Raw genomic sequence first — 22,191 nt, 5'->3', positions numbered from 1 at the left:
ACGACCTATGAAAATACTGGCCGAAGCATCCGTATACCCGCTAGAATACGAAGAGCTTAAGGAAGTCTTCGAAAAGAAGGTAGGACTCGAGGTACTACCTAAATATAAGCCGTAGGATCATAAAATACGACTTTAAGAAGGGAAAAGACCTACGTTCGGACTACTTTACTTACTGTCCGAAGTAGAGTAATAGGCTCTACGTAAATACCTTAAGGATAACCTAGTAAAAGGCTACATTAGACCCTTAGAATCAGAAGTAGGCTATCCGATCCTGTTTATCCCTAAGAAGGACGGTAAAGAACTCCGACTGTATATAGACTATCGGAAGTTAAACGACATCACCGTCAAGAATGTATACCCGCTACTACGGATTGATGAGCTCTAGGATAGGCTTAAAGGCGCGAAGTACTTTATAACGATCGATATGAGAGACGCGTACTACCGTATACGTATGAAAGAAGGCGAGGAATGGAAGATAGCCTTCAGGACCCGCTATAGTCTATACGAATACTGCGTGATGCTATTTAGGCTCACTAACGCACCAGCGACGTTCTAAGCATTAATTAATAATGTCTTGCGGGAATACTTAGACATCTTCTACGTCGCATACCTTGACGACATTCTAATCTACTTAGGAGATTATGAGTCATATATAGAATACGTTATAAGGGTATTAGAAGCACTAAAAGAATACTAACTACCGGTTAAGTTGGAAAAGTGCTAGTTCTATAAACTAAGCGTGAAGTTTCTTGGTTACATCGTCTCGTAAGACGGACTATAGATTAATCCAGATAAGATTAAGAGCGTGTTAGAATGGCTAGAACTAACGACGTTAAAGGAACTATAAGCGTTCCTCGGATTCGTAAATTACTTAAGGAAGTTCATTAGGAACTACTTACGAATCGCAGTACCCTTGACGAATCTGATAAAGAAAGGAGTCGCGACCTTTACTCTAACAGACGACGCCCGGGAAGCAATATAGAAACTAAAGAAGGCGTTTACGGAGGCTCCGATCCTCACGATCTTTGACCTAGACCTCCAGACACTCCTTAAGACGGATGCATCAGACGGCGCGATCGCCGCAGTCCTGATATAGATAGGACGAGATAAGAAAATAAGGCCAGTAACTTACTTCTTAAGAAAGATAACAGCACTAGAGCTAAACTACGACATATATGATAAGGAGCTACTTACTATCGTCGAAGCACTGAAGCACTGGAGAGTATACCTCGAAGGACCAAGATATACGGTTAAGATATACTTAGATCATAAGAACCTATTATACTGGAATACGACTAAGGTCCTCAACCGAAGACAGGTAAGATAGGTAGAGATACTTACTACTTATAACTTCCAGATTTACTATATAAAGGGAAAAGAGAACGGCAGAGCGGACGCTCTAAGCCGACGAGCGGATTATATAGTAGACATCAAACTAACGCCCGCGTCACTACTACGACAAGAAGGAGAGTACCTCACGTACGCTTAACCTACTTACGCAGTAGGGGGGCCGTTATACAATACGAACAACGGGTATGATACGAAAATCTAGATAAAGGACACGATAGGACTAAAATAGCCCTAGAAAGTATAAGAAAACAGGAAGGTGGTTATAGAACATTACTATAACGACCTACTTATGGGACACCTAGGGACGGATAAGATGATCGAACTAATCACTCGACATCACGAACCATAGAAAGGCATGAGAAAGGACATCCAAGAATTCATATAGAACTGCGAAGTATATATACAGGATAAGTACAACAGATATAAACCATACGGATTACTATAACCACTACAGGTACCAGAAGGTGCGTAGACGTCAGTCATAATGGACTTTATCACGAAACTACTAAAGTCGAGAGAACCCCTCACGGGTGTAACTTACGATAGTATTCTAGTGATATATAATAGACTTATAAAGTTCTCCTACTTTAGGCTATACTTGGAAAGTTCGACGGCCGAAGACTTCGTATATGAATTCTTGAGAACCGTATTCGTAAACTACGGCATACTAAAAGAGATTATTACAGACCGAGATAAGCTCTTCACGTCAAAATTCTAGAAAGAACTAATGAGGCTATTAGTCACGAAGTATAAACTATCTACATTATTCCACCCTCAGATAGACGGTTAAATAGAGAGAACGAACTAGACACTGGAATAATACCTACGGATGTACGTAGACTACGGATAAACGAATTGGGTTACGATACTACCGATCGCACAATTCTACTTTAATAATCATAAGTCAGTAACAGGACTAAGCCTATTCTACGCTAACTACGGATTCCATCTAAGACTAGAAGATAATATTTAAGAAAGCTCGAACCCGAGAGTACTAATAAAAGCCAGAATAATGAAAGAAATCCACGAGAAATTGCGAGAAACACTGCAGTTCATCGCAAAAAGAATGGTAACATACGCAAATAAAAGAAGGGTCGAGGGACCGCCCCTAGAGGAGGGGGACCCCGTCTACCTTTTGCGAAAAAACATTAAGATAAAGCGGCTAAGTATAAAACTAGATCATATTAAGCTAGGACCATTTAGGATTAAGGAAAAGATAGGAAAGGTTAACTACCGACTGGAACTTCCTAAGGATATAAGAATTTACAGTATATTCTATATCTCATTACTTGAACTAGCACTAAAGAACGCTAAACCAGTTAAGTCACTACCTTTAGACGAAGAGGTCGTAATAGAAGAGTACGACGTGGAAAAAATACTCGGAAGACGCATTAGGCGTGGTACTCCCTAGTACCTAATTAAGTAGTTAGGATATAACGAGTCAGAGAATAGTTAGGAACTAGAGACTCACCTAGCGAAGGAAACTCTAGAGGAAGCTCGAAGGTAACACCCTAAGTAGTTTTACTAGATAATACAGCTTCCTAATCAACCTATTCGACGCTCGGGGCGTCGGACTAAGTAAAGTTAGGCTCAGCTAGAGCTACCTCCTCGGAATCAGGCAGCTTATCGAAGACACCCAACGCCTACATCTTACGACGCAACATACGACTTGAAACCTCCTCTAATCGCTTAAGCTCGCCCTGGAAGGACACGTCCTCTTCCTCGGCTTCTGCAATTAACCGGCGAAGGCGAGCGATTTCCTTTCGCTTCGCCCGTGATTTTGCAACCAATTGTTTCTTTTGTTCCCCCACTTTTCGGAATTCTTCCATCGAGAAAGTACCGTCACATTTTCGCTGTCTCCGGAGACATTCGGCGTAAGAGGACGACTGTTCGCGGTCGTAGTAATAGATAACCCCGTAGTTGACGCACTCGGTGTAAGCTACCATCGCGATATTCTCAGGATCGGTAGAAATGGAATCGGTAAGTTCGATACGACGCTCGCTTTGAGTTTTCACTGGTTTTGTGGAACGACGAGGTTTAGCTATGCGAAAGGGCTGCATGGTTAGCCATGAGGAACAAGAGGAGAAAGAGAAACGAGGGACGATAAAGGGTGGGCGCAGCCTACCTTAAGTACGTTGAGGACAACGAACAGGAAGGAGGGGAGATAGTGTTAGAAACGGCCTTTATATGACCTAGAGCGCGGGGCGCCCGGAGGTAGGTCTACCGGATGGCAGCCTAGCAAGATAAGGCTAGATCACGTGCCGCACGTGACTACCTAAAAGGGAAAAAGACGATATAGCGATATGTTGATATAGTCCATATCAACATATCACTATACTATCCCCAGTTACCTGTTCGGGATACACCTCATAAGTATATAGCTACGCTCATTCCCCTTTAATAGTTACACTCTCTCGTAGCTAACTCATGACATCTACTTTACTATACTGTTCTGAAGTCACTCGACTATTCATACCTTACGTACTCTCGACCCAGCTCATGCAATAAAGGAACTGTGACTGAGGAAGCCTAACCCCGTTAGGCCATACAGGAAGCAGCTCTGACACGAAGGTACCCCGTAGTTAAGTACCGTTAAGCTTAGAGAGGGTATAATTCCTAAGTATAGGATTCGCCTATAGTACGCGATATAGACCTATCTATCGAAAGGAAAGCTTCTTCGAGCTCGATATATCTATAGCGCTAAAGGTATTATATACTAGTATAAGTATACTAGGTTCTAATGGATCCTTACGTAGCTGATATCTCTTATCGAAATATTCCTTACTCTTATCTCTTATCCGCCTTAAGTAAGCTCGCGCTTCTTCTAAATCTTCCTCTCTTCGTTTAATCGCTCGGGCTCTTATTACTACTAATTTATTAGTAGTATATACTTATTCCTACGGAAGAATATACTAGGTCGATACTTCTAGTTTAATCGGAAGAATAGGGCGATCTAAATATTCTAGTTTATATAGTATAAAACCGGTACTTAACTTAATAGTAGTCCGGTCCGCCTATAGTATAGTATAAAGGTGATCTATCTAGTCTATTCGAGCCGGATACTTATAGGTTTTCACTAGAGTATCTATAGCCGCTCGATATCCTACCTTAACTAACCTATTAGCCTAAGGATAGTACGCTAAAATTACTACTCTCTTAATACTATACTTCTCTATTAACTTAATAGTTAGGTCCTTATTTTCCGGTCCGCTATCGACGATTAGCCTTCTAAAGATACTATATCGGTAGATTACGTCTTCCTATAGAAATTTAGAAACTATCGCGCTGTTATTCTATACTATCCCCCGCGCTTCTACCTATCTACTAAACGAACTCCGAGCTTCTACGAGATAACTCTTTCTACGGGACTTTAGTATCGGTATTATATTAATATATACCTATTCCCATCTCTTATCTATATATATTAGCCGCATCTCCTCTTCGATCCTCTAAGATACTCTAAATTAGCATTCTCGGTACGTTCGTACGTACTTCTTAACGTCTAAGTATAACCTATCTTAATAGTATCGATTAGTAACTCGAGAGAATGTACTCTTACGACCTTTATAACTACTATTATTATACATTTCCTTTAGAATTAGTTACTAAGTAGCCTCTCGGTTAACTACCCTACGGGTAGGCCTCGCAGCATCCGGTCGCCGAAAGAGATAACCTCCGCGTATAAAGTATTTTAGTGCCTCTCTTCGGAATCTCTTAAATTCGCCATCGGTTAGTCTAGCTAGCCGCTTAAACCTTTATAAATACTCCGTTATTTTCTTCGATTTATCCGAGTATTCCCCTTCTTCTAACTCCTTTTCCTAACTATTTTCTGCATTCCCTACCGTTCTTTTACTTTCCCCTTCGTTTCCGCTTACGGTTTCTTCCTATCTATTCCCTCTTTCTTCGCCGCCTACTCTTACTATACTTACTCGTAAACTTTTTCTTTTATTATCCTTTAACCTACCTTATATAGTTACGTAACTAGGTAAGTACCTACCTAGCCGTTATTTACATTTATAACCCCCTACTCTAACTAGGTACATTCTTACTCTAAATAACTAAGCTGTAATCCATTCGTTAATATCTTCTTCTCTCTCTACCGCTTTAACTTCTTCGATCGTTCCTAGTCTACGCGATAGCGCATCTACCGCGACATTCTTCACTTCCGGAATATATCTTACTTCGAAGTTAAATAACCTAATCTATACTAACTATTAAGTAACTAGCGCCTCTAGTAGGTCCGTTACTAACCTATTTAATTATACCGCTAGAGTTAGGGTATTAGTTTCTACTACGAAGGTTACCTTATATAGCTACGTCTTAAACTTCTTAAGCGCTTTTAGTAGCGTACGACATTCGCGCTTACCGGCGTTATACCTAGCCTTAGCTTTTAACTAAAGACTACTCTCGTATCGCGTAGGATACCGGTATTTCGAATCTCTTATTAACTATATTAAAACCGCGCCCTAGTCCTTTAGGCTCGCGTTAAAAGTAAGAATGATTAAACTAGTACTAGCGTCATAATTAATACTTACTAGCGTAGGCGCCGAAGTTAGAGTAAGTTTTAATAAATCTATCGCCTCTATCTCTACTTCTTCTTATTTCCATTCGATACCCTTCTTAGTTAGACGATATAATACCGTAGTAATAAAAGTAAACCCTTTAATCTAGATCTAATAATAGATATAAATCCTAAGAAAACCTTTTAATTCTATAATATTTCGAGGTAGTGGCTACGTTAAGATCTTTTCTACCTTCGAAGCATTAGGATATCTACCTTCTCTATTATAGATATACCTAACTATTTTAATTCCGGCTATATAGAATTAAGACTTTTCTCCTAATACCGTCGCCCCTACTCTCTCGATATTATATAGTACTTAATTAAGATTTTATAGGTATTCTATTATAAATCGACGAATACCTAGTATAACTTCCTCTATATAGTAGTTAGTCTTCGGTCCTTTTACCGCGATATCGTCTATAAATAGTCGCGCGGCTTCGGGAATCTAGGCCGCTAATACCTTATTCGAAATTCTTATAAATTAAGCGACCGAATTCGTCGCGCCTTACGGTAGCGTCGTTTATCTTATTAGCCCTAAGGACGTCTGAAATATAGTTATATCTCGGTATTCTATAGCGAGACTAACTTAATTATATCCTAAAAACTAATCGATTAGACTTAGAATGTACATCCCAGTAAATTCCTTAGAGAATTCGTCTGAAGATGGCGGTAAGTTAGCATCGCGAATAGTTATACGATTAATATTTATTACTACGTTAATAATGCGATACTCCCTAGCCTTCTTCTTTCCGACTAGGAAAAATGGATTACGGTACGGCCTATAGTACGCTTTAAAGATACCTTTTCTAATACGATCTTCGACTAATTTAATTACCTTTCGTTCTAGCGCTCTAGGAATGTAAAAGGGCTTCGCTTACTATACTTTATAAGGGATTATTCTAATTATCTATAGCGGAGCTACCTCGCGGCTAATCTTTCTAATCTCCGAGAAGGTCTACGTAAGCGCGCCTTCTCGGTTAAATAGTAACTCTACGAAGATGTCCTTCTCTATAGATCCTAGGATATTACCTACTAATAGAGTCTCTAATCTTTCTAATGTTAGCCTTAATCCTCTCGGAAATGTTATAAACCTCGGCATTAGCTAGTCCGAATAACGATAGGACGTCGTATATAGCCCTACGGCCTTTTCTCGCTCGATAGTCCGTTCCCTCTAGTTAAGTAAACCTCCTAGAGTACTACCGTCGGTCTAGAAGCTATTAATAGATAATACTTTATCGGCCTTCCTCTTATAAAGAGTTCGTACTCGCGCTTCCGGAGCTAAACCTACCTTCGCTTTCCGATGCCTTCGTTCATTTCGTATATCTTCTTTAAGGCTAATAGAATCTCTTTGCTACGATACTCTCTATAGCCGATTTTCTTCGTCGTTATCGTATAAACTCGGTAAGAACGCTACGTTCTTCTATTATCTAATTTCTATAATACCTTTATATAAAACATTTTCCGAACTCCTAACGTCTAATCCGCTAGTCTATATAGTTATATAACCGTACTAACTAGTACCTTTTTTATTTTTAGTTGTTTTAATCCTAATACCTAGCCTACTTATTCTAGCGAATAGAGGCTCTTCCTCCGGTTCTTCCTATCCGCTAATTAGTTTAACCCTCTATAAGATAACTCGACTATCTTTATAGTCTTCTTATTAAGGCTAATCTCCGCTTCGGCGGCTCGAACCTATACTATTCGAGAAGTTTCGTAGTCTTTAAGACTAATAAGGTACGTTCCGTCCTCCTTACGAACTATTTCCATTCGTATTACGATCTAAAAAGGTATCCCTAGTATTAATCGATACTAAGGGTCTATAACATTCGCGATATATATAGGGGATACGACTTCGACCCCTTTAACGTTTATAATTAGTCCTTTAACTACGCCTTTAAATAGCTAACTATACTTACTATTATACCTAATAGTACTCTTAATAACTCGGGGCGTCGAAACCGGAAGACCTAATTCCATTACTAAATCTTTCGACATTACATTTACTTTAGCTCCGGTATCTACTAGACCTCTCTCGGAGCTAGTCTAGGTCCTAATAGGTAGAAAGGGATACTTCGCATATAATAACTCTCGCTTATATACTGGGTCTTTTAGTCTATCTATGCGAACGGTAGCGACTTTATAGCCGTTCCTTAAGACCTCTCGTAGATCTTCATCGTACTCCTAGATTTTCTTAGAAAAGATTTCTCCTCTTAATTCCTTCGACCTAGATAGTACGTCTCGGACTATAATCTTATATAATTCTTACGATAGGATTAGGGAGGCTAACTTTTTAGGTCTATTAATCCGACCGAGAGCCTTTTATAACTTTTTACGAGGTATTACGCCATCTCCGTATATTACTACTCGCTTTAGTCTAACTATAGTTAGTTTAATAGACGTAGCGTCATCCATTACGGTATTACTATTCTAGCTCTCTAGAACCTTATCTCTAGTCCTATCGAAGATGATCTTAGGTTCGCCTAATACTTAAGTTCGTCGATTCTAGCTGCCCGAGGTAATAGCTTTAGTAGAACTTTCTCCTACTTTATTAAGTACTTCCTATATATAATGCCTAGAGCGTAGTTATCTCGCTATCGGTAAGTTCTTTTCTTCCTATATACGCTTTAAAATGCTAGGTACCTTACCTATACTATAACTAATTTTAGATACTTTCGCCTTACCTTTATTTAACTAGCGGGCCGCTACTATACCGATACGATAGACTATTTCTTCCTTAGAATTATCGTCTAATATTTTAGGCTCTCTAGCTATTCCTACCCGAATGTAGAATACTCTTACCGGCGGACCCTTATCCTTTAGTTACGAGGTTTTTAGTAGCTTATTTAAGTAGTCGAGTCGTCTCCTATCTCGAGGAAAGAAGACTCTAGGAGCGTCCTCTCCTTCTCTATATAGATTAAGCGTAATCCTTCGTACCGAGTTAAAATAAATAAGACCTTTATCGAGCTATAGTTTTAGACTAGGATAACTTAACTAGATGTACCTAGTTACTTTATACGCGTAATAAGTAAGGGGCCTCTAAGGGGGTAGTAGGCTACGATAGCCGCTACTAGTAGGAACTATCTACTCCGTTACGTAATCGTATAACTCGGAGCTAATGGGACGATTCCTTACCTAATATCCTTTACTTAGTCTAGGCTATAGCTATTCTATAAGCTATCTTAGTAGCTATTCAGTCTTCTCCTACTTAATACGAAGCGGTAGGATAAGCTTCTATAACCTTTAAGAGAGATCTTCCTCGTAGTCTACGGGAAGTACCATCGGCTTCGAGATATCTTTCCTCTTTAGATCCGCTTTAAGTACGCTATCTCCATTACTTTTCTACTTTTTCCTTTCTTCCCTTTCCTTACTCTTAATAGACGAAAGCTTTTCCTAACGCTCTTCTACGAGATTAGTTAACGCCTATTCGCTAGAGGATTTAGTAAAGCGATTAGTATTAATCTAGGCTTTTAAACGGTCTACCGCCCTACGGTATATTCTTTCCTACTTAATTATAGAACTATCCTTATAATCGATCCCGAGATCTATAATGATTTTAATCTAATCTCTTTTAGATAATCCCTTAAGTAACTAACGATCTAATTATACAGCGGTTACTTCTTCTTTCTTTAGTAGATAGTCCGCGGTACTCTTAAACTTACGTAAGTATACGCGTAGATCTTCCTAGTTACTTTAAGGCCTATCCTTAAGGGATTCTAGGTAAGTAGTTATTAGAATTAGTTATTCTTCATCATCATCTTCCCATTCTCGTAGCATTTCTCGTTAGATCCCCTTCTAGTCTTTCTAGCGATATTTAGGTAAGTTCCGAACGATGTTAGCCGTAGTCGAATAGTAGAATCTAACTATACTCTCGGTACGTTCTTCCTCTAGCTATTAATAATAAATTAATAGTTTTTCGAAATCTTCGAGGAATCGAGTTACATTCTTTCCCTTAAAGTAAGGGTATCTAGAAGTTTCGCTACTCGACTAAGGTATCTATAATAAAATAAATTTAGTCGCCCGTAGCGCCATTCCGGACGACGCCGGGATACTCTATACCGGCTCCGAGTCCGTAGAGAGAGATAATTTATTACTACCTCTTATAGCCTATCTTTCTCTCCCTTCTACCGTTATTTCTATAATATCTATAATCGTCTAAAGAACTAAAATAACCGTAGTTCCTAACTAACTAAATAAACTAAAGATTTACACTAGGAGAATCTAGTAAAAGTTCTTAAGGACCTCGGAATGCCGTTATAGGCTTAGTAGTAATATATATACCTCGCTTACGGCCTTCGATCTTAATATCCTTACTTACCTTACGCTATAGCCTTCCTAACTAACGTAAGGGCTTCTAGAGGTATATCGTCTTAACCTAGTAGATCTATAAGTTATATACCGATCGCTCTATTATACCTAAGCTTCTAAACTTTTTAACTGACGACTCTATCTCTTCTACTCCTATAGAAGTATTCTCTCTAGTTTATATCCTCTATCATTTTCATACCTTAGGCCTAGTCGCTTACTAGGTTTCTAAGGAAAGGGTTCTCGGCCCTTCTACTAGGAACGCCTCCGTCTTCCGCGATTTTATCCCGAAATAACCCGCTAATTATATTCGAATTATAGAGGAAAAGGCTTCCTTAGTCTTTCCTCCTATAACTAATTATAATTCATTTTTAACGTTCTTTTAGAACGACTTTAGCTCGCATCGAATCCTACTTATATACCGATGGAACGCCTCGAGCCCCTCGAAATAACCTCTATCTATAGATTATTAGGGTTAAACGGACTCCCACTAGTTTTTCAGTCATTAACCTCGAATAGAATCATCTAATTACCGCCTTACCCGGAGAACTCTTCCGTAGAGTACTTCGCTATACTATATCGCTGACTTTACCGCTTTACGACGTAGTACCTTCTTAAGATATTGTAATTCTCGTCATAATTCTTTCGATTTCGAGCTGAGAATAACTCTTAATAGAGATACTAATGTACGAGGATCGGTTAAGGTTTAGCGTGTACGTATAATAACGTATAGAGGCCTATCCAGTAGGTCGGTAGTCGTAAGAGGTTCCTTAATTAGGATTCAGCCGCCAGTGCGTTTAATCTTTAGAGTTAACGTCTAGGTTATGCTATAAGGTATTATAGGCGGCGGAAGAGATCAGATAGTAGCAGCGGTAGTAGTAAGAGGAATATAATATAATAAAGACTTAGTTATTATCGACGCCGCGTAGAATGATGATGCCTCTCTACCTATCTTCTCCTTTTGTTCTCCCAGCAATACTTAACGGAAAACCCATGTTAAGTCTTCTGTATAGTTACGTGACTGTACTATCCTTCTTTCGACCTACCCAGCCCATTACAGTACTATGTAGAAGTATAAGCCCTTCGCTAGTACGACTAGGTTATTAAAACTATAGCCGCCGCTGGCAGCTCCTAGCGGTAAGTCTATACTATAGTTAGCGGGCTCACGTAATAGTACTTATAACTATATAGGTATCGGCGGGACGATCATTTACCTTATTCCGCCTCCGTTCTATAGCATCGACGAGCTATTAAAGTAACGTATTTAGCCTTCGAATTTCAGTAGTTAGCGCCTAATCGATACTAGCGGCCTTAAGACCTCCCTAAACGGCGTTACGTAGAGTATTATATAGTAGAGCAATAGATTCAGTATCGAGACTAACCTAAGGCTCCCTATCCCGCTAATTAGGATAAGGGCCTTCTTCCTCGGGGAAGAGATAGTAGAGGACTGGACCGATAAGCCGAAAATACCGAGCCTAGTTAACTAGTCTAGTACCTATAGCTAGTCTAAAAGGGGAGAGAAGTATAGTAATAATGCCGCCTACTAGCTATAAGTACTAAGAAGACATTACTACGAACCTAAACGTAGACTTTAAAGAGAGGAAAAGAGAAGAATCGGTTAGGTAGGAGAAAGGTAATAGCCATCCCGTATACTCACACCTTCCAGCCTAACGGCTCCTTCCATCTCCTAAGGTAATGGTAAGTATAAGTAGAGGTACTGTAAGAAGCGTCGCCTTCCTTAAGGATGGTGGTATAGTTCGTAGTGTAGGTACGAGAGTTAATTAACGGTCACTACCAGTAGGAAGAATAATACCTAACTTAAACGCGTGAGATTAGACTAGAATACGAAGACTTTAGTCGAGTTGTGAAGGGACGGGGATGATGATAGATATATATAAAGTCTTAGCCATTAAAGGTAATCTTAGAAACTTCGGAACGATCTCATCTCCTAGGTGCCTCCCTTAAGTCTCGAGAAGATCCGTAGGCTCTTAGGTATAACGCCGTAACTTCTCGCTTTAAGCAATGCCAATGTCAAAATCCAGCGGATGACTACTATTCATCACGCATATTCTTATTCGAGTTTACGATGACGTGATGACGTAATGACAAGAAAACGCGAAAGGGGGTAATCGAATGGTTCGGGAGCTCGTTTACGAGACTCCTCTATAGAGACACTCCCCCGAGCGGTAGACGCCATTAGACTCGACCGGCACCGTCATATCAAAGATAACAGGGGACTTTAGACACGACGGGAGACTGAAAGGGGCACACGGCGTCTATATACTTATCATCCTTCCTAATGTAGTAAATTAGCATCGGGCCAGCCCCCCTTGGGGCTCGCGCGGTGCTCGGGCGTGCTCCCCCGGGGCTCTCCCGTGCTCGGCCGGGCGCTCCCCATACTCTGTCACGTGCCTGAAAAAGCGGCCTAGCTCCCTTTCCTGAACGAAAATGGCAATGGACGAAGCACGGTTCGGGGCATATAATATATATATATATATCATCCCCGAATAGTCGACGCCGATGCCTATTTCGCTGACTTATCCCTCGCCGCTTTACTCTCGCGCTAATGACTATTTAGTCGAATCGCTCCCTCGTCTGCTCTCTTCCGCTCCCTTCCTCTCTTTCGTCCTCCCCTTCCACTCCCTTCTACTCCCCCATGCTCCTTTATGCTCCCTCACAGCTCTAGCTCGCACTTGCGATACTTCGCTTACCTACTAGGGATGGCCCCCTTTAGGCTCCAATCTTACAGGCGCCAATGTCGCTCAAATCCAGCCTCGTAGTAACTTTACCCGATGACGTCTATTATAGCGGAGTAGGTAAGTGCTGTCGGCACCGGCCTAGGATATAGCACTTAACATACACAACACCTATCTCGGGATAATCGATAGGCTCTCGTCTCGTCTCGTCTCGCAACGCGTTAAGTAAGGGATTAATAGTCGACTAAGGAAGGAAGTATAATCGCGGGTAGACATCAATCATTAGTCTACGCCGACTAAGTAGTGCGCATAACTCTCATCTCGAGTGTATGTTGTATCTGTAAACTATGGTATCGAGAAACATCCGTCTCATAGGATGTCTCGCTATATCTACCATATATAAAGTGAACCAATAAAAGGAAAACCTTTTCTCCAGCCCGGCTCCCACTATAATACAGTTATTCTACTCTTATCTGTTACTAACCCCTAATACCACTCCTAATATTGGATTGGATTCCGTCCTTTTGTGCATTCCACAAGGGTATAAGGGGGTTGTTCCTGACAATAAGACAAGCGAGTCGATAGCCCTTCCACCAGCCCACCACAAACCAACTCGATTACACCACCAAAATAATAGAAATTATCTAGATCTACTCGGAGCTATGTACATTCGACATTTCTTCATCTTCCCGGCAAGTGCGAGCATTATGTCCTGGTTTGCCGCAACTGCCACACCGTCTTTCTCTCCCCGGAGCCCCCGGCCCTGGACCACCCTTCTGTCGTATTTCCTGCTGTACCTGTCCGTCTACTATTCTTTGCTCCAGTAGACCCCGCGCATCTTCAACCTTAAGTGATTCTCCTTGATGAATGCGTGTTCTTTTTGCCCTTTCGAGGTTCTCGACCCGATCCTGAAGCAGGGCTACCGAATGCATCATTGACTGTGCACCCTGCTTTATTTGATAGGGTTGGGCGGCTTGATTAGCACCGGCGCAATAATGTGCCGGACGGGATTCTCGCAGAATTCCCGGCCCATGATCGGCGAAGTCAGCGGTACGGCTTTCGCTAATAGTGGTACCCGAAATTAGTCTACATGGAGAACTATGTATGACGGTGCTCTAGACCTACATCAACGTTAATACTATCCTGACGAGAAGCTAACATTATCAGCATGGCAAAACCGAAGGCCCTACTACTGGGTAAACTTGAGCAGTGAGTAGCCACCGAAAGCCACGGGTCGGTCGCTTCTCGAATAACGAGAGAGCTACTTTACAACCTGGGGAGTCTACAAAATCTCCTTGTGCTGCGCGCGACCTAGTTATAAGTCTGACCGATATTGTAGTGCTCACGACGCATGGAATGCTCTTTCGGAGGTTGCAGAGCTCACCACTACTCAAGTTACACATCGAGGGGCGTTCATCGAGGAGCTGAGAAGTGGCAGGCATAATGGTGTCGTAGCGATATGCGATCGAGCACCTTCCAGCATTGTCCAGACAGGTAAATGGGACAAGGAACTGCTTAACGAACTTCCCGGCAGCGTGAAGTACATAGCTCACATGGGCGCCGGCTACGACAGCCTTGATATACCTGCCTGTACTGCGAGAGGCATCATGGTGTCCAATTGTCCGAATGTTGTCGACGAAGCCACTGCTGACTGTGCCATGTTTCTCATCCTGGCCGCACTCCGCGGTTTCAACAATGGCATTATGGCCATCCGCAATGGTACCTGGAGAGGCGCTGTTCCTCCACCACCCCTTGGTCACGATCCTCAGGGGAAGGTTCTCGGTATTCTGGGCCTTGGTGGTATTGGACTGAATCTGAAGAAGAAGGCTGAGGTCTTTGGTATGAAGGTCATTTACCACAACCGAAACAGGCTGAGTGATGACATGGCCCACGGAGCTGAATATGTCACGTTCGATGATTTACTGGCAAAGAGTGATGTTCTAAGCTTGAATCTCCCACTTAACGTAAGTCGAACAACTTCTTCCGCACAACATTTCCAGTTAACTTGCCCTCTACTGTCAGCCAAAGACGCGCAATATTATATCTGGCAAAGAGTTTGCAAAGACGAAAGAGGGCATCATTATTGTCAACACTGCCCGAGGAGGGGTTATGGATGAAGACGCTTTGGTAGATGCTTTGAATTCAGGGCGAGTGCGCTCCGTCGGACTGGACGTATATCAGCAGGAGCCGGATATCCACCCTGGGTTGCTGTCAAATCCCCATGTCTGTCTACTCCCACATATGGGCACATCAACCGTCGAGGTAAGCACTCTTACTGGTACTGGGTAATGCCTGGGCAGCTTTGCTGAGTCGTTGGCCAGACAAAGACAAAGATGGAAGAGTGGACCATCGGCAATGTACGATCGGCAATCGAAACTGGTAGGCTGAAGAGCACGGTACCTGAGCAGATGCATCTGCTTGTGAACGGGTTACCAGATAATGGGACTCGACTTTGAGACTGGAGTTTGATTTGCGTGGCTTGAGGACAATACTCGACAACATGTGGCTGAGTTGTATAGGTATGGTTACAACATGAATTGTCTTACAGCCAATCACCATCGTTTTCCGGCCTCAAAAAACCCATTCTTGACGTCCCGACATCGCTAAAGTCTGGGAAACTCATATCGAGGAAATCAAAGGAGTTTGGAAAAGCTTCTTGGGTTGGAGGAGCTATTAGAGACCCCAGGAGGGTCTGGAGACCGTACGAGGTCCGTCTCGTGTCATTGAAAATGCCAATACCAGCAGAGCCATTGGGGTCGTTCTTGGTGTCCAGGATAAGCTGTATGATATCGGCATATCTTTGTGCACAAGGCCATCGAAAGCCCATCTGCCGCAGAACGTTGACAAGAGGATCTAGGTCGGTCGGGATAGTTTCGTAGGTCGTTTCGTAACCGGTAGTCCACAAAATGATGAGACTTCTTGCTGCAACCCACACTACAAAAGCGAACATGGGGTTAAGCTGGTCGAGCTCCTGAGGCTGGAGAGATTTTGCTAATGACACAACTCTACCAATGCACTGGCGACAGCGACCGCGCGCCGAGGGCGACGGACGTAAATAACTTGAGGTTGCTGATGGGAATGCGGCTACTGTGTGCATTCTGATGTTTATGCTGTCAAGTTCGAAAATTAGCGACACACTCGGGAATCGATTTCACGGAGAGGAAGTCATACAGTTGAAAGGTTGCATGAAGCATGATCCACATAGGATCAAAAGTTGGTGGTCGCTCCCGAACCTCACGCGGGAGGCTTGCAAACCACGTAGATATGGTGAGGTCCAGGCGCCGGAAAATGCTCTGCCACTCTTGGCAGTGAGCAGGGAGGTTCAGATCCAATGGCTTAATGAGAAGTTGATTTGTACGATCCATCAAAGCCAGCAGGTCTATACTGTGATGCCATAGGCTGGCAGAGCAACGCGTGTGGGAGAAGTTGGGTTGTGTGTCCGCTTGAAACCATTCGGTGGTTGCAGACTGTGCCCAGTCTTGGTCATTTCCTGGATATGGTAGTCGGATATTTTTGGCGTCAATACCTCCTGGTTGTCCGTGCGATGCGCTGGAGAAGCGATCAAGACTGTAGATAATCCAGAATAGCCGTCGCTTCTCCTCTAAGGCAACGTTGGACACGCCCGCTCCGTCGTCGTCATCCTCATTTCTGACAAGTGGTGTGTTCGTCTCAGGCGTCGTGGGTGAAGGACTCTTCGCGAGACCAAGATGTCGTGCGGCAGCCACGAGCATCGACATGACATTCCATGTTCTCGGGCCAGGGCCTTGGCCCAGGGAATCCAGTGCCAAAAGTGCAAGGGCTTGGGTCGAAACCAGCGTGCACGCGTCGATGGTCTTCAGCAGGACCTGTTCGCGGGAGATATGGACAAAGTCATCTCGCTCTTTGGAGGAAGGTAGAGGTTTCCTCCAAAAGCGAAAAGTCACCGCCACAACTGCATGTAGGAGCACCTGACGCTCTGGTGCGAACATGCTGCCCGTGAAGCTTGGTTTGTAGAACATGGGCATCCACGGATGGACAAGTTCAAAGAAAAGCTCAACGAGGTCCTCCAAGATGTCTGTAGTGGGCAGGCCGGATCTGCCATCATTTAATGGCGGCGCACCTAAGGGAAAGGATACTCGGTCCATTGTCGGACTGAGATCGAAAGAGGTTATTTCAGGTAGCTGTTGAGGTTGCTGCCACATTTGAGATCCGGTCTCAGGACCAGTCCATGTGATGGATGGATTCGCTTCGGGCTGAGGATTCGGACTCTGTGAGACCGTGTTCTGGCTGGCAAGTGCGAAACCGGGGCGGACATGTGTGAGGATGTTTTGGATCGACTGGTTCATTTTGTCCATCGTGCTCTCAAGGAAGGTCAAACGTTGCTCGATTGCTTTACCGTACCCAGGCCGCAGCCCCGGTTGGCCTTTCTCTGGATATACGCATTCACTCCCTGACAGACTGGGTCAATTGGCATGTCCCAGACTGTAGAGGCTCGATCTTACCCATGCGGCGACAGGTGCCACATAGTGGGCGGGCGCTGTCGCACCTTGTCTTTTTCTGTTTGCACGTTTCACATCTGCTCCCGGACACGCCGTTAGATTGCGCACCTACGAAGATTGCCGGACCCAGCACTCACGCTTTCGACAAAATTCGCGGACGTTTGCTGGGGGGTATGTTGTCCTCGCCATCTAGATTGCGAGTCTCGGTGGAGGACATAGTAGATATTGAAAGCGTGGCGTGCAGTAACGGATCCTCGTGGGCGAGGTTGAGTATCAGGTGTTTCGTTGGCGGGTATGACGACGATAGCTTGAAGATTATTTGTAGATACCCAACGAACACTAGTTCTGGGGCAAAACACTGTTGGACCGCAGTCTCTTCCGCTGCTTAAAGCTAGATTGCCTCCTGCCCTGGCAGTGAGCTGCCCCGGGCCTTGGCAATGCAGACGCGGGGCAATTTCCTGGCCCATGGGATTGTGGCTACAGGCAATTGTGGGCTGGTGCCTACAATACCTTGGTAGTAAGTTGTAGTAATGTGGTGCTGTTCTGGGTGCTGGCCTTGGCTATCTAGCCTGTAGGCGAAGTTGCCTGGAAGTCCTGCTTATGAGACTTGAAGGGGCTCACAGGTCGCCCACCGCGTTGCTTACCAGGTCGCCTATACCAGGCGAGACTAAGGGTCTGGACCACTTTCTGACAACTACGAATAAGGCATAGAAGCTACAGATGACCTAAAATCGAGCTGGAAAAGAGTGATCTACAATTTCTGCCACATACATATTTCAGGTATCAATCAGTACGGCTTGCAACCAGCCATCTTAAGCAGTTTATCGGTGACCTGCGGTTTCTCGAGCGGCTCTGAGCGGTGTCGAGGATCTGGGGTGCCATCAGGGTATGATGCCTGCAGCTCGCGGAGCTTGATGTTGTCGTGAGGCCAGTGGGTGGTGGCACCCCACGCATCAAAAATCTTTGCCTTTTCTGCGAGAGCCTCCTTGGATGCCAGCTTGGCTGGCGCGTAGGCCGCATAGATGACAGTACGGACTGTGTTGCTCTTCTCCGTGGGCTCCCCGCCCCAGTGAATGGTGCGCGAATCCCAGAGGATCAAATCGCCAGGTTCGGCCAGAACCTTGGTAATCTTGCATCCTCGAGCGAAGAACCACTCCATGTCCTTGTCATCGAAATAACGATTGTCCCTCCACTCCCAAGTGGCAGGGTCTGTCTGCGTGTCGAAAAACTCTTCGGTCAGTTTCGACGAGCCGGAGACAACCACGAGGGAGCCATCTTCGGGACCGGCATGGCTCAGATTAATGATGCCTTGAATGCAGTGTAAGCCTCGTTTGCGGGGAGCCTGGTCGACGTGTGGCCAGGGGGCACGGGCTTTCTTGAGGTTAGGGAGGGTGACGTTGAGTGAATCGAAGGAGACGAGCAACTCGTCGGTGCCCCAGATCTTTTCAAAGGCGTCAAGGACACCAGGCTCCTGGCGAGCCTCCCACATAAACTTTTCATGTACGACCGAATAGTGTTCGTAGGTGTTTCGATTCGTCTGCAGAGGGAGCTTCTCCTTTTTCCATGTCGAAGGATCTTCCGGGTCCAACTGAGGGTCAAAGGTCTGAAGCCACTCGATGGCCTTTTTCTGGTAGTATGCCGCGCGATCTGCGGGAACCGCGCCCTTAATGACGGCGTAACCTTGAGTCTCGAGATCGGTGAGCCAGTCGATGTTGGACTCCGAGTCGAACAATCTAGAGGGAATTTTAGCGGCCACGGTCCTTAGGCTTCAGGCTGGAAGAGAAAGTAAAGCTCACTTGAAAGAACTGAAGACTCGGGTAGATGCAGGAGTAGCGGTCACGGTCTGGGTGGCGGTGGCCATCTTAGCAACAGGGTTATGAGTAAGTTGGGTTTATTGTTCTCTTGCACTCTGTCATTGAATTTCCAACTCTAATATACTGCCTGACTGCCATCGATCACACGGTCGGGGGGTTCTGACGACCTACAGTTTGTGGCAAAAGTTGCCAGGCGTTTCAGAGGGGGGCTTTCTACGCTCCGGAGAATCTTCGTACCGGACATTTAAAATGCCTTGAATAGGCGGCACAACACCGCCTCGTCTTTTCCGGCCATTGCCCGATGCGTTTCTCCAACGGCGTATCATCGTTGCGAAATCAAGTTCCTGCGGATCAAGATTCTCCCGGTCATCGTTTCCTCAGAACTTTGAATGAACTGGTACATGCGTACTAAAACTGGGAAAAGTGATCCATTGGGGGGAGAGACAAGGGCTGACACACTCTAAATTATTAGCGAAAAACACTATAAACAAGGCTGGTATATCACGCGGATGGTTACCAACAGCAAGGAGTTGACATCTGCCTCGAACATACTTGGTTGCTCCGGATACTCCAACAATCGGGCATTCTCAACATGCGACAGATATTGGTTACTGGAGCCGCTGGCTTCATTGGACAGATAGTATCCAAGGCACTTTTAGACGATGATTCGGTTGAGCTCACTCTCGTCGACGTCATTCAACCGCCCATCCCCGTGGGTTGCAAGTATCCTCACAATGCAATGGCAATCCAGGCTGACCTGATCGAATCTGGAGCCAGCTTCATCTCTCCAGGCCTCGATACAGCCATTCTTCTACATGGTGTCATGTCCTCTGCAGCAGAGGCGGACTTTGAACTCGGATATCGTGTCAATGTCGATGCGACTCGCGCGTTGCTGTTAAATCTTGCCAAAAAGATTCCGGGGGTCAGAGTCATCTATGCCTCCAGCGAAGCAGTGTACGGTACACCGCTGCCCAAGAAAGGTGTCTCCGAGGCCACCAACTGCACGCCAGAGATGACATATGGCTGTCAAAAGTTGATATGCGAGACTTTCATCAACGACTTTACCCGTCGAGGCATGATCAACGGCTTCTCTCTCCGATTTCCAACTATCTCAATCCGTCCGGGCAACCCAAGTCCAGCGGTCTCTGCTTTCCTGTCCGGCATTATTCGTGAGCCACTGAATGGCTTGGAGTGCAGAGTGCCTCTCAAGGACAGATCGTGGCGTCATTGGATGTCTTCGCCCAAAACGCTGGTGTACAATGTGATGGTCGCAATAAAGCTGCCCAGGGATGCATTGGCACCCCATAGAAGAGCCGTCAACGTCCCGGGCTTTGCGGTCACTATGCAGGACATGATGGATGCTCTGGAGCAGGTAGGGGGAAAGGAAAAGCTAGCTTTGGTCAAGGAAGAGCCTGTTCCTGAGGCTCAGAGTCTCCTGTATTCCTGGGCCGATGATTTTGATAATAGCCTGGGACTCTCGCTCGGCATGAAGCAGGACACATCGTTTCTACAGTCGTGCAGAGACTACATCGAAACATTGGAAAATGAGGCGTCAGCATCATAACAGAAGTCTATTGGTGCTCGAAATTGAGATAGTCTAATCCTGTCGAACGATCTTAAGCTCTGGGTCTTCTCACATTACCGAGTATGATGTCTATGCCTTGTTTGTAGACATCAACCAGTCCATGTGGTATTCCACCACCGCCTGCATAGCTTTGACCTGTTCCTCGATGACCGTCGTCAAAGGCACCTTTCCCGTCAGCTCGCCCTGTACCTTGGTCCACGCCGCAGCCACTGGACCGTTCACGTTGACCTTGCACATGCCATAACTGATACACTTCTTCAGCAGCTCCTCTTTGAAATAATCTTCGTGTGCACCGTGTAATACCAGCCGGACCCGGTCCCCGACCTGTTTGTGGATGCGCTCAAGCCGGGGAAAGTCAAGCTGAGGACCCTTGGGACCGTATGGTCCATGGATGTTGCCAAATGCCGGGGCTAGCCAATCGATACCCAAGGCAACGAATTCTTCTGCCTGTTCCGGTGTCGTCAAGATCTCCTCCATGCCCTCCGTATCCTGAATGCCGTCTTCGGCGCCATTGATACGACCAGGTTCGCACTCCGTGATGATACCACGAGCATTGCAGTATGCAACCAGCTCCTTGCTCAATTTCAAGTTTTCTTCCTTGTCGTAGTGGCTCATGTCGACCATGATTCCGTCGTACCCACCCAGATCGGCCGAGCGGCGGATGATGTCTGGCGACTGTGCATGGTCCATGTGCACTCCGATCGGTACTGAAGCCTTGTCGGCGGCCTCTGCGGCAGCGTGTAAAAGCAGGCCGTCGGCAAATTCGATGGACCAAGGAAAGAGTTGGATTAAGGCTGGCGACCGCTTGGTCTCGGCAGCCCGGACTGTAGCCAGCACCGCTTCCAGGTTGTAGCAACACACGGCCGCGATCGCGTACTTGCCAGCATAAGCTGCATCTACAATCTCTTTTGCCCGGTTGCCCTTCCGCTTGGAAGGGTGGCCGTTGGTAACGGTAGCACCGTTAGCTGTCATCGTTGATGAACCTTGATGCGAGTGTTCAAGGAACGAATTAAAGCACCGTGTCGCTGGAATTGACTTGGGATGTGGTCTAAGAATTTTGTCGATGAGACTTTTGGCCGGCGATTATATAAAGGAGCCTTCGAGTAGGTATACGATTTTGTGCCTGGTGTCCTGACCCCGAACACCCCGAGTAATGCGGTCCAACTAGTCTTTCCGTCTTCGGCACATCATTACGGAGGACTCCTTTCCGTGGCAATTCACCCGTGGTCCACCTAAATGGGCGGAGCTCACAGAAGCCCTGAGCATGTCGTTACTCAGAACTCTTCCATGGGTGACCTGTTCGAAAGCGATTGATTATTTTGATCTAGGCAGAGCGCGATGCAATGACTACGAGTCCACGTAGACTACACTTTCCACCTCACACACCGTGATCCTTCCACAA

General features: G+C 45.0%; 6 protein-coding genes across 6 annotated transcripts; 2 read left to right on the top strand and 4 right to left on the bottom strand.

The window, feature by feature from the left end:
* Positions 1-2,993: 2,993 nt before the first annotated feature.
* Z517_00825 (uncharacterized protein) lies at positions 2,994-3,410 on the bottom strand (the record flags this gene model as incomplete). The annotated part of the gene is made up of 1 exon (XM_013433789.1): positions 2,994-3,410. One exon carries the CDS (start codon positions 3,408-3,410, stop codon positions 2,994-2,996), a length of 417 nt encoding a protein of 138 aa, XP_013289243.1.
* Positions 3,411-14,080: 10,670 nt separating this feature from the next.
* On the top strand, positions 14,081-15,368 carry Z517_00824 (uncharacterized protein; the record flags this gene model as incomplete). Its single annotated transcript, XM_013433788.1, has 4 exons — positions 14,081-14,121; positions 14,252-14,876; positions 14,935-15,174; positions 15,234-15,368. The coding sequence occupies 4 exons, from the start codon at positions 14,081-14,083 to the stop codon at positions 15,366-15,368; spliced, it is 1,041 nt and encodes a 346-aa protein (XP_013289242.1).
* An 86-nt stretch (positions 15,369-15,454) lies between these two features.
* Positions 15,455-17,246, bottom strand: Z517_00823 (uncharacterized protein; the record flags this gene model as incomplete). Its single annotated transcript, XM_013433787.1, has 2 exons — positions 15,455-16,022; positions 16,084-17,246. 2 exons carry the CDS (start codon positions 17,244-17,246, stop codon positions 15,455-15,457), a joined length of 1,731 nt encoding a protein of 576 aa, XP_013289241.1.
* Positions 17,247-18,177: 931 nt separating this feature from the next.
* Z517_00822 (uncharacterized protein) lies at positions 18,178-19,251 on the bottom strand (the record flags this gene model as incomplete). Its single annotated transcript, XM_013433786.1, has 2 exons — positions 18,178-19,123; positions 19,187-19,251. 2 exons carry the CDS (start codon positions 19,249-19,251, stop codon positions 18,178-18,180), a joined length of 1,011 nt encoding a protein of 336 aa, XP_013289240.1.
* A 545-nt stretch (positions 19,252-19,796) lies between these two features.
* Z517_00821 (uncharacterized protein) lies at positions 19,797-20,768 on the top strand (the record flags this gene model as incomplete). Its single annotated transcript, XM_013433785.1, has 1 exon — positions 19,797-20,768. The coding sequence occupies one exon, from the start codon at positions 19,797-19,799 to the stop codon at positions 20,766-20,768; it is 972 nt and encodes a 323-aa protein (XP_013289239.1).
* Positions 20,769-20,858: 90 nt separating this feature from the next.
* Positions 20,859-21,761, bottom strand: Z517_00820 (uncharacterized protein; the record flags this gene model as incomplete). Its single annotated transcript, XM_013433784.1, has 1 exon — positions 20,859-21,761. The coding sequence occupies one exon, from the start codon at positions 21,759-21,761 to the stop codon at positions 20,859-20,861; it is 903 nt and encodes a 300-aa protein (XP_013289238.1).
* Positions 21,762-22,191: the final 430 nt, after the last annotated feature.

Source organism: Fonsecaea pedrosoi, assembly GCF_000835455.1.
Source record: "Fonsecaea pedrosoi CBS 271.37 unplaced genomic scaffold supercont1.1, whole genome shotgun sequence".
NCBI lineage: Eukaryota > Fungi > Ascomycota > Eurotiomycetes > Chaetothyriales > Herpotrichiellaceae > Fonsecaea > Fonsecaea pedrosoi.
The sequence above is the reverse complement of the archived record's forward strand: the minus strand, read 5'-3'. Positions and strand labels throughout refer to the sequence as shown.